Below are 12,479 nucleotides of genomic sequence, written 5' to 3' on the forward strand. Positions count from 1 at the left end.
ATGCTGCATAGCTACACTTTTGCCATCAGACAAGCTAAACGTACCTGAGGTCAGTGAGGAATTAGGATGTTAAAAACTCGGCTGATCAGCTTATAATATGTGCATTGTATTTGTGACTATTGAATGACCAGCTGTTGGGAGGTAAAGTTTCCAAGTGTCAACCATATTTACACCTGGAAAATTGCTCAACAGGTTTAAGACTGTAAGTTTGATAATATTGTCTACTTGTTACTGCTGTAATTCTTTTGGGGTTTGGGGTTGGTTTTGGGTTTTTTTGTTTTGTTTTTTTTAATGAAAGAATTCCTGTACTTGTGTCATGATACTAGTACCTAACAACACTTTGAAAATGTATTGCGTATTACAGACTTCCCTCTGGCTAGGCTTGCTCTTTTGTGGAAACGGTGTGACATTTCTTTCTGTAGGAGGTATGGCTTGTTTTTATCTTGCCCAGATCTGCCTCTCTGCAGTTAGCTGTATTTTTGGAGTATTTGTATGTGTAATGCCAGTTGAATAGCTAGAAAAAAATATATAATGTATTCATCAAAACCGGAACAGAAGGCATGGGGTACACAAGGATACAGAATTAGGAATGAGAAATGAATCAGTTAACTCTAAATTAGCATACATATGGCTGTTTTACTTCCTTGTCTTTTCTTTCATTCTTACCTATTTTAAGGATATAGTACATTCTCTTCTCATTTGTGTCAATTCCAGACAATATTCTGGTTTTCTCAGGAAAGCAACAAGGTAGGTCCCTGAGAGGTGGTTTGGTGTAGCAGCATGACAACAAAACCCACAATTACGAAGGCCTTCATACAGTAGTTGGGAAGGCATTTGATAAACTGTGAGGCCACACACATTTTCAAAATACATATTAATTATTATCCACTATATCTAAATTTTCTCCTTTTTTTCTTCAGTTAGATTTCTAGATAAACTTGACTTTTTTAAAGGTTAGTCTCAACTCTCTTCCTTGTTCCTAATCCTCTTCCTCTCTATTGCTTAGACTACAGAAAGTCCCATGTAATTGATACAACTATAAGAAAGTATTTTGTAGTATTTTCTTCCCTGTCTGTAAAAATGGCTTTCCTTATATCGAGCTGAAGAATGGCAGCTTATCAGGGAGGAAGATCAGTGACATGGCAACGGATGTGCAAATCTAGTATAGCTATGGAATTTTCTCCATGCAAATCAGCACTAGGACTTTTTTTGCTATTATTTCACAGGTAGTCTCTGCTTCTGACTAATACAGCTGTAATAACTGTGGTGATTTGCAAGCAAATGACTATGGAAATATAATAATTGCTGAGGTGATGGGTTGCTAAATTTTATTTCATATTAGTTTTTTATCAAATTCACATTACTTTCAATTGATAAAATTCCTGAAACCTTTTCAAAATGTTTAATCACCTGGATATTACATTGCTTTTCTTCACCAGATGCTCTTTCTTTTAACATTAAGTGCAATCTGCCAATGTGATATGCAGGTCTGGCTGATTCAGACTTATAGTCTTAGAGTACTCTGAGTAGCTGTAGTTAATACGCTTAATGCTTTTTTCTTTCCACCTCTGTTTTCAGCAACTCATAACTTAACCAATCCTAATATTTCAAAAAAGTTAACTGTTACAGGATTTTGGGGTTGTTTTGATTTTTATTAACCTGCATACAGCCACTACTGGCACATGTAGTGGGCAAGTTTATCATTTGTTAAAATGTAGAATAATGTGTAAAAAGAAGTTTGTAAAAGTAAGAAACTTCCACTGTAAAAATACAATTATGTGAATATTAGAGTTGCTGCATTTTAAGTAGCATTTAATATTTCAAAATGGAAGAACAGGACGCATTGTCAGTGAGCAGTAATTGTACTGTAAGAAACAGTAAAATGTCGTAGAGCGAGAAAATGGCATATGATACTCCCTTATCAGAGGCAACTGAAACTCTAAGCTAACTTGACATCAGACTTTTCAGATCTGAACAAGACTTTAATGGAAATCTTGCCAATATCTGAAATTTGACTGTATGTGTTATAGTGCCTTCAAATAATTTGCTGTCATATTAGAAAATAAGCTTATTCATGCAGACATTTTAGTAGTGTGATGCTTTCTTGTCTTCTAGGCATATCATTTTTTATGCAGAGATACTGAAACGCTTTTTAATATTAGTAGTTTGATTTACTATTACTTGCAGACAGTTACTCTGCTTCAAGGTTTTATTGCCTTCCCCTGTCTCAATAAAGCACAAAGTGGGTGAGTTTTTGGTACTGACAGTTCAGTATACCTTGTTTAAAGCCAAAGTGGCTCAATATTGAAGCTTTCCATTTGGCTAATGCTGTTTTCTTAAAAAATGAAAGTTTCCCCCTTGCTTCTCCTGGTATTCAGCTTACAAAATAGGAGGTGTAAATGTTTAGAATTATTTAAAAGGCTCAAATATTTATTTCAAATTTGGTTTTGTATCTTCTCTTTCATTATTGCTTTCCTGTTTCAAACTGGTATTTCTCCTTGGATTCAGTGTACTAAATTTGTATTGTTTTGTTTCTTTCTGAAGTCTTAGAAACACTTTTTCAAAACGTATACTTATCAGCTTGCTTGATAATTATTCTTAGTAGGTTTTACATTTTAGATATAGATCTACACAGTGGAGGCAAGTTTTCCATTTAAAATTGAGTTTTACTTTCTTTTTTGTGTTGTGTTTGTGGTTGTTTTTTTTTAATTAAATTACCAGTTATAAATAGGTGGCAGGACAAAAGTGACTTGTGTTTTATTAAGACCATATGAAAAGTAAACTTGTGAAATAATTCTCATGTAAGGAAGAGCAGAAAAACTTAAACCAATTTCCACAAGAAAGAATCTCTAAACTTTATTATATTTTACATTTTACGCTTGAACTATGGTTATAGCTATTCTCTTGATTTGCCATGTGCATGCCTTTAACATTTTGTTAAATCATGCAGAATAAGATGTAGAAGGATAAGAACATAGGGTTGCCCAACAGTTGCAGCATCTAAAGACACAGTGAAGCCGGGAGTTGAGTAAAAATTATTTTAAATTATACTACTTCTTTCTATAGTTATTTCCTTTTGTGGATTTTGGGAAGGAATAAGAGGATAAGTGGGGAGAGATTTAACTCTTTATGTTGCTATGGTAGATGGTGCATTTCAATGATAATACTTCAAGCTGCCAGAGACATCTTATGTTACTAGTCTTTGTTCTTCTTTGATGTTTCACCTTTTCAAAATATATACTAGATTGATATTTAAAGAAAAGCCAAGCTGTGAGTGTCTTTCAGAAGAGGTAAAACAAACATATTTTTAATATCAAAGCAACAGAGAAAAACACACTTGTTTATTTTCACCTTTGGATGTCTACTAACTGCTGGATAGTTCAATTTCTTTATTAATCTTTTTAAAGAAAAATAAAACAATTATGCACTTTAAAAAAATTCTCCATGTTGCTAAATTAATTTGATGTACAATTTCTGTAAATTTAAGAGAGAACCTATGAGAGCCCACTGAGATATTCCATCTTCATTGGAATTACGTACCAACTGCATGACATTCTCTGAAAATACTGATGGGCCAACGGTGGTGCAGTAATGAGAAAGCATAAAATGAAGGCAATAACACAAAAATAAACTAAATATTGTGGCGTTTTCCCCCTAAGAAAAAATAACTTATGATACTCAGTGTTAACAGCTCTCAGAAACGTATTGTGCTAAATTGTAATTTTGGACTCTGTTGCAGAGCATCCCTGTGAAATACATAGGGAGGGAAATGTGCATTTAAGTTCCAGACTACTAAGTAGTGTAGTTCATTCTTGAGCTGTTGGCCAAGCATTTCTTTTTCTCTACTGGTGCTTCACGACTCTTAGTCTGAATGGAAGTTTATGAGCAGTATCTTGCCTCCTGCTAGAGAACGCATGGTTGTTAACGCCTGAGTTAACTCAAGAACATTTTTCATGTCCAATATTTTTGAACATGAGCTAGAAAAGTGGGAATTATGAAAATTATTATAAGGAGAAAGTAACTATAGTTTTTCTTTTGTGTATACACAACGTTGCACAGAGTTATTTCAAGGGCTGCATTAGAGTGGAACTCAGTTCTCATTAGTTTTGCAACACTAAGATAAAAAGTAGGTCCTTCTGTGATCCCCAGAAGATGTGGTGTTATTTATGCATGCATGGAGATCAGATTCTGCTATCTGTATCGTGTTTTATTAATTGAAGGAGTAGAAAAATCATGCTTTTTACATATAAAAAAGCCAGATGAAGAATGTTGCGTTTGGTGGCTTGTAGAACTGAACACAATGTTTTCTTTCCAAAGACATGATTAGAAATCATTATTTTTGTTATTCAAAGCTCCCAATCAGTTTTTTACACCAGTACTGATTGTACTTTACTCTGTGAATATGTTTACTGATTCCCTCTTATTTAGTTCTGGTTTATGCCCCTATAATTGCTCTGTGCTGCAAGGATGAATTGGACAAATTTTTTTCATTTATTTTTGTCTGGATAAAGCTGGCTAACTTTCATTATGAGTGTATATTAAATAAAATCTGATGCAAATCATGTGCTATCTGCAATAAATACATACATAGAGATTCTAAAAGCAGGAAATTATTTAGTGACTCACCCTGGTGTGGGATAAGGGAGGCATCCTTTCTCTTTGCCAATTAACAAGAATGTTGCTATTTTGTATTAGGGACTTACGGTTCTGTACCAGATCCTTTTAAGGATTATCTTTGTTGTTGTTGATTTGGTTTGGGTTTGGTCTTAGTCTTTAGCAGCGCTGTTTATCAGTTTCTGACTGGTGGTGACACTGAATTGTCTATATCCAGTAATGGGCATAAAGATTAATAGACAGTAAAGAAAATGACTTTTCAGTGTTTGAATTGAAAAAGATCTACTTGTGTCTCTTTACCTCAGTATATGTGTGTATAATGTATATTTTTTAATTATAGCATGAATTATACCATTGTTTGGTCCTTAATGCATTTTTTTAAAAAATATTCAACTAGTAATGAAGCCAAAAAGTGTGATGACATAACAGTTATCGTGGCAAATCCATTTTATGTAGCTTTACAACTTCCCAGATTAATTAATTCCATTCAATCTGTATCAGATGACTGTTGCATTACTATTGCTGCAGTCCTTTCTTCCACGCTTTGTAGCTGTCTGTCGGTTACTCCAGCCTCTCTTATTTTTCTCTACCAGTCCTCTTTTAATTTTTCAAACTAATAAAGTCTTTTGGGTAGAGACTGTCCCCTTTTTTATGATTCTAATGCAGTGAAGCTTCAGGACACAACCAAAATACAAGGAATAAATAGTACTGGAGGACTGAAGAAAAAGCACTATTTTGCCTGCTGGGCACATAGCCTGCAAGCAACAACTCCTTTGGTATCTTTTGCATGTTGAAGAACCCTTTCCAGGGTTCCAGAGAAACTAATGGATATGTGAATAAGAAGTATGAAACTTGGGTGTCTTTAAATGAGTTCCCAGTTAATTTGGGATATCTTCTTTTTAATCCCTTCGTAAAATTTCTGCTACAGAAATGCTTTGCAGAGCTCCCCATTGCCCTAGTGTTCTGTTTTCTGTTTCCATAAATACAGTCTTCCAGAAAAGACAAAATGCCTCAGCTTTTAGATCTCGTTTTCAGATACTGTCCAATATTGAATCCCAATAGGGTGTAGTAGGGAAGAGGGTATGCAAAGAAACAGATTTCTGTGATGCAGTTAGAGGAGTTGAATCTGCATTTGAATTAGGTAAAAAAATAGCTGTAGGCTAGAAACACACCATTGCCATAAAAACACATGCAATATTTAATGTAGTTGCAGCTAGTACCAAAAAATCCAACTTCTGTTTTTACAATGGGAAATAGATGTTTCATGGTGCCATTAGAATGTATGGATATAAAACTGTTCCTGTATCTTTAAAGCTTATATGATAGATTTTTTACAACAATATTCATATTGGTTTTACATATGATGGTGGGGGGAGGTTGAGATTTATTTACTTCTTTCTGAAAAATACCCACTTCTCCTCTCTCCACTCCTAAACAGGGAAGAAAACTTGAGAGGATTAACCACTCTTTTGCTAGTCAAGCAAATATAACTTACCTTCAGGTCTGCTCTTGTTGCAAACTTGAATTACTGTGTGTACAGCAGTGGCTTCACTTCGAAGAGTGGCACTGGAGGCTATAAAAAATCTTCATTAAAAAGTTGTATTCACCTTGATTGGAAATAATGCTGAGACACGGAGTGTTATTAAACTTTGATATGTGTTTATCGTCATAAGATGAAATGGTTAATGAAACAGTAAATTAGGCTGCATTTATTTTCACTGTGCAAAATTTAAGATGGTCTATGACACACATTGTTTGAAAAATAGGAACTTAAAGGAATTTCCGGTTCAACTGTTACTATTTTTGATAGGGAAGAATGGAAAATACAATAGAACAAGGTTCAAGTGAATAGAATTGTTTAACTCTGTTTCTTACTCAATTTTTTAGATACTTCTGTCTTCCTAATGTACTTCCTCAAGCACAATTGTATAAAGTATTATGGATTATACTTTTTTTTTTTGCTGGTTTAAATTTAATATTTTCTTCAGATGGTAGTTTCTCTTTTGTTAAATAGCTTTAGTTTCTGCTACAAGTAATGGCCACCACTAATATTTCATCAATCCTTTCTCGGTTGGATTTCATTCAGATAGTATTTAACATAGGGGCTTAGTTATTTCAAGTTGTTATCACATATTTTAGGTGAGATTCAACTTTGTATTCAGACCCTTTTAAGTTTACATGTCCACAGTGTAGCTTGTACTAGGTGTTAAACTCCCATTGTTTTCAGTGGAATTCAACTCAGTGTAGTCAATAGAACTAATTTTTATCCTGAATTGTGCACTGACATTGGGTCAGTTGAGTAGTTCTAGTCAATAAAGAGAGTAGTTGCTTATAGTAGGATTTGAAACTCCTGGCTCATATGAAGACATCCACAGAACGTATACCTGATTACTACCTTTCATCTTCCTGTGTCTTTGTTTAAAAAAACAATATATATATATGGATTTCTTTTTTTTAAAAAATGAAACATCACTTATGTATATTGGTGTTGTAAAATGTGATTTTGAAAGGTTGTAAGTGATATCATTTGCAAATATGAACTTTTATATAATGAATAGAATACTAAATCTGTTATAGGAACTGTGATTTCCTTAAGAAGCTGCAGTCATGAAAGGAATTGTTTATATTTAGAAGTGGTATATTTTGCTTCTTTCAGATGGTCCTCGTCCCTCACAGAAAGAAATCATATCACTAAGGGCATTTATGCTTCTGTTTTTGAAACAACTTATATTGAAGGTAAAACAGTCTATTCCAGATGGAAAACATTGAGATCTGTTATATACATGTAATAGGATCTTTCATAGTAGTAAATATGTAATACCTGCCAGGTATTGTATCTGTTTGTGGTTAATTTTAACATTCATGCACATACTTCTAATCAACATAAAGGTAGTAAATTCATACAATATTTCTTATTAACCACACCAAACTATGCCATATATATTTTATTAAATGTACTTGTAGAAATAGTATCTGATACTACAGAACCTTTTAGGTATTTGAGCTATTTTTATATGACAGTAAGTAGATAGTTGCTTGATTGATCAAATGAAAAAGATAATGTCAGTTATTAAGCTAGTTATTGCTTTATCCTTTTTTTTTTGTTTTATCACTGGTTGAAATGCTCTAGGACTCTGTCTCTGTTACAGCTGAACACTAGTCTTTGAGGTATAATCTGCCATTTGAGACTAGATAGAAACCAGTATTTTCTGGCCTGGCTTATTCCTCCTGTTTTTTCTGTTCTGTATCAGGGATTGGAGGAGTGGCAGTAGTAGTTTATAGCATCTGAGGGCCCACACTGTAAGAATCCTTTCTAGCAGGAATAGAGGGCTGACTTCATGCTGTTTTGAATTGTCGATGTGATAAGGAAAAGCAAGGGATTGAAAGAGAGAATTTAGTCTTTTGAGTTTAAATAGGAAAAATTCTAGGATTATTTGACTTGGTCCAAGTTTTTCTTGAGCCAAACTTAAAGAATGCATTTTCTGTGAATAATGCCCCTCCTTTTTTTTGTTTTTTTAGGATCGAGGAGTGAAAGAAGATGAACTGCAGAGCATATTAAATTACTTATTAACAATGCATGAGGTACATTTCTGTAATTACCTATCTTTTACTGTAACCAGTTGTACCAGCTCTATGGGAAGCCTGCTGTTGAGGTTAGTTTGTAGAATAACATTGATGCTTGTCACACAGGATGAAAATATTCATGATGTGCTGCAGCTGCTAGTGGCACTAATGTCCGAACATCCAGCATCCATGATACCTGCCTTTGATCAGAGAAATGGGATACGGTAAGACAGTGAAGTGAGAAAATATCTTAAAAGTAGTTCCAGTATCATCACTCTCCAGATTCCTTCTTTTTCACATAAATATCACACTTGCTGATCTTTCAAACTACAATTTTATTAACTTAGGCTATATTTTTTGTCAAAACCACAGTGTTTTTGGTAGCTTGGAGGAAAAAATTTTCCACTTAAGGTTATCATTATGATATTTGAAGGTAAACATACTGTTGTACTTGCTTCTCAATCTCAAATAGAATATGTAATTACAAGATGCAACAAAAAGCCAAGTATCTATCTCAGAATAATTTTGAATGTTCTGTCTTCAGATGTTTAACGTAATATGGGTGGAAGAAGAGGAAAACAAGAGAAACCATGTCTCTGAAAAGATTAGAAAAGCTATCTGTGGATTTCATATGCTCATTTGACAGTAAAATTAAAAACTGATAATTCCCAGAGAAGCAGTATTTTTGTTGTTTACTTATGCCCAATTTAGTAATGCAATTTTTTTCAGAGATGAATAGTTTTCATGTTAATAATTTAATATTTACTATAGAATTTTATTTTGTGCTGTTCTGAAAATACTTTGGAAAATGCAAGGGGCTTGTAAAACAGAGAGGAAAAAAGCCCATCTACTACCTGATACATTCAAGCTTCGTTTTGCCAAAATACTAGATCTTCATACAACTACTTGTATTTAAAACTGTTTGAATGACAATGCTAGATGAAGGGAGGAGTCATTGCACTCACGGTTAGGACTTTGTTTTCTGCCTATAGTTGTCTGTATTAAAACAGAATTATTTTTCTGACAACTTTTTGAAGAAGGATAAGACTGATCTAGAGGATTTAAGAAATCTTTATGTAACATTCGTAGTACCAATATTAAAATTGTTTGATGGTGTAGTCTCTGTGTTTAAAAGTCTGTGTTGAAAAAAAGGAGAGAATGCACAGAATTGCAACATTTAAGTGTTCAAAAAATGCCTTACATAGAAATAGGGGTTTGTCTGCTTAGGTTATCAGAGGACAAAAGCCTCAGAGGTCATTTGATAATGGCATAAGGCCTTTCAAAAGAGGAAGATATTGTCTGCTAAAGCACTTTTTAGTGGAGAAAGACTAAAAAGAATGGCTAAAAGCTGAAGCTCAGCTAATTCAAATGGGAAACTAAAATATAATTTTAAAAATTTGTTGAAGAACAGTCCAGGGGAAGAGTAACTTTTTCTGTCTCTTGGTGCCTTCAAACCAAGACTGGTTTCCTTTTTGAAAGACTGTAGAATTTGTGCTTAAACCAATCATATTAATTAAATAAGTAATAAATTAAATTAGTTACATTTTGAGGCCTTTTTTATCCAGGATTTAAAAACATGGGGTGTATTTGTTTTTCTACTTCAAATTTTTAGGCAATGAGGATGTGGCTTCATAGGTGTATATGGGATTTTGTGTAACATATTGCTGTATTTTACTTTTGACAAATGAGGTGTCAGTATAAACATCCTGTGATTAAATGCAGGTACCCTATCCTGTGTAGAAAGAATATTAGATAGAGTTTTTAAGAATGAAAGGAGATTTTCAGTAGCATCCAGGTACTCCAGGAAGCTCCAGGATGTGACCTTATATGCTCCAATCTGCTTGTCTTGTCTTAAGCTACAGATGATCAGACTTTTATTTGATTGTTCCAAGGTAGAAGTATGAGAGAAGGTTGTCACTTCCTGTTATAAAACATTGAACTGAACCAAAAGACGCCATGTGTCTAACCTAAAGAATTCATAATCAAACTCCTACGCTGTGCTTGGTGCTTTCAGTATATCCTTCCATTTTGTGTAAATTCCTATTTTTGTGGTTTTCTTTATTAAGAAATATCCCTGTTCAGTGAAATACAATCTATATATGTGATGTTTAGTAATAAACTGAAAAAACGTGTTGAATTTGTTTTTCTTTTTTAGAGTAATTTATAAATTATTGGCTTCCAAAAGTGAGAGTATATGGGTGCAAGCTTTGAAGGTCCTTGGATATTTTCTTAAACACTTGGGTCATAAGTAAGTGTAGTTTTAAAATTGTTATAGTGTTGTATTTAACTTTACAATTCTTCTTGTCTTTTCGTCAGGATTACTGTATATTCTTTGACAGTCTTTAGAAATCACTTAAAATAAAATGGTTAGGTTTTCTGATCAATAATTTGCATCTTTATATATTGGGATAAAATTAATTTTCCAGTTAACTTCTTATTACTATGACGTTTGAAAACATACAGTGATTGTCTGCCAAATATATGATATGTGGAAATTTAAGTATTAAAATGACTGAAAAACATTTTCCAAAAATACATTTTATAAATGTATATTGTATGTTCAGCTAAGGATAATAGGAAACTTATGAGTGTCACCAAAAATTTGTTGCTGGAATTTTCAGTGTCATTGCAATAAAAGTTTCAGGGCAGTACCTTTAAAAATAGCTATAAAATGATGGGAAAAATGAAATAGAAGACTATGTTATTCCCATGGGACAGTTTTGGAAGGAAAAGCAAACAGACTAAGTAAATGATCATAAAAAATTAGGTAAGGATATACCTCTGTGCCAGATATATTCACATATAAAATGTGGCAGGAAGAAATTTAAAAAGAACTGTTGTCATGAAATAGATGTGCTTAGTCTCATCTTCCATATTTTGGTGTTAAGAAAGAATTAAAAAGCATGCAGTGCTGTGTAATCTGCTGCTGCTCACTTTTCCCCTTCTACAAGTGGTGCTTAACTGTCTGCTGGGGTTCACTCACAACAATATTCCAGTGGGAGACTGTGCAGTATAAAAATTAACCATGTGCTTCACGAGAGACTTCGTAATGTAAAACCTCCTTAGAAGGGAAAGGAGCTAGGAGTCCAGCCAGAGTGCAGTATTGCTAAACATGCTTTTCTCAGTAAGATCAATAAAGTATAATTTAGAGACAGTTAGCTGAGAATATGCTCCCAAATGGGATTTTTATTTTGGGATCCAGCAAGCCAAACAGTGTTCTGGGAATTAATAAAGCAAATTGATAGTCCAGTCAAGAATCTCCAAGGGCTTTTCGAACATTACTTACTAAAAATCATTCACATTAATAGGAGTTGGATTAAGTAAGATAAACCAGATGAAGGCTTGACTTGTGCAGAAGCCTGGTTGTGTCCAAATAAGTCATTTGTTTAACATATTTATCGCTTATCCTGTAAATCAAGTAGAAAACTCTGTCAGTGAAACATTACAGAAAAAGAAAAGTGAGATTTTTCAGAAGCTGAAATTTCATTTCCCAGTCCCTAGCATCTGCTTGTAATTATGGATGTATCAGTGTAGTTTCCATTGTAGAGTGAAAGTATGTACACAAAATTAACTAACTTTATTTTTCATGTAATTGAAGTAATTGAAATCCACTTGAATATTCTGTGTATTTTTCAAAATTTTTTTAAATTTTCAGACCTCTGAACATCTGTAAATGTTCAAATTTTTTATAAATTTCAGCAAGTAAAAATGCCCATCCCCATTTTAATATCTTACAGCTAGCATTTGTGAGGTGTGCCTATTTGTGCACATACGTATGTGTGCATCCGCATGATTTTATAAAATTGTAGTCAACTACAGGAAATTCTAAGCATTTATAAAATTATAAACTACATAAAATTATAAAGCACTTACATTTCTGTTTCACAGTACAGGAAACAGACATTGTATTTTAATACACTAAAGGAGAATTGCATAAAGAGATGTTATTATGTGATTTATGAAATCTGAACCAATACAATATTAATAACAAATGTGTAGGTACAAAACCAGTTACCATTGCTGTAGTTCATATATGTTCATTGCAGATTAAGCTATAGACTGGAGGTAATTGATTCTTAGGAGAAGTGTCCAGTAATGTGTTAGATGAGAGCCTGAGTAATTTCATTGATTTTTCTTTGTGATCTGTGATGATAGACTACTTTGTCTAACTTTAAGAGTTGGCAAAATCTTGTTCTTTTCCTTCTCTGCCATCTTGGATTCTTTCTACGCCACCACTGAAATCATAGTCCGTTATTTACTTTTGTTTTTTATCTTCACATTTAAGCCTTCCAATGAATTTT

General features: G+C 33.4%; 1 protein-coding gene across 4 annotated transcripts in view; it reads left to right on the forward strand.

Moving 5' to 3' along the window:
• NBEA (neurobeachin) overlaps positions 1 to 12,479 on the forward strand; it is a 516,023-nt gene that overhangs the window by 153,455 nt on the left and 350,089 nt on the right. For all 4 annotated transcript variants that reach the window (XM_059826681.1, XM_059826675.1, XM_059826690.1 and 1 more), the window contains exons 14-17: positions 7,271 to 7,350; positions 8,134 to 8,196; positions 8,305 to 8,402; positions 10,334 to 10,426. In XM_059826681.1, the coding sequence (XP_059682664.1) occupies positions 7,271 to 7,350; positions 8,134 to 8,196; positions 8,305 to 8,402; positions 10,334 to 10,426 (334 nt within the window). The remainder of the gene's footprint in view (positions 1 to 7,270; positions 7,351 to 8,133; positions 8,197 to 8,304; positions 8,403 to 10,333; positions 10,427 to 12,479) is intronic.

This window comes from Gavia stellata, chromosome 1 (genome assembly GCF_030936135.1).
Source record: "Gavia stellata isolate bGavSte3 chromosome 1, bGavSte3.hap2, whole genome shotgun sequence".
NCBI classification, from domain to species: Eukaryota; Metazoa; Chordata; class Aves; order Gaviiformes; family Gaviidae; genus Gavia; species Gavia stellata.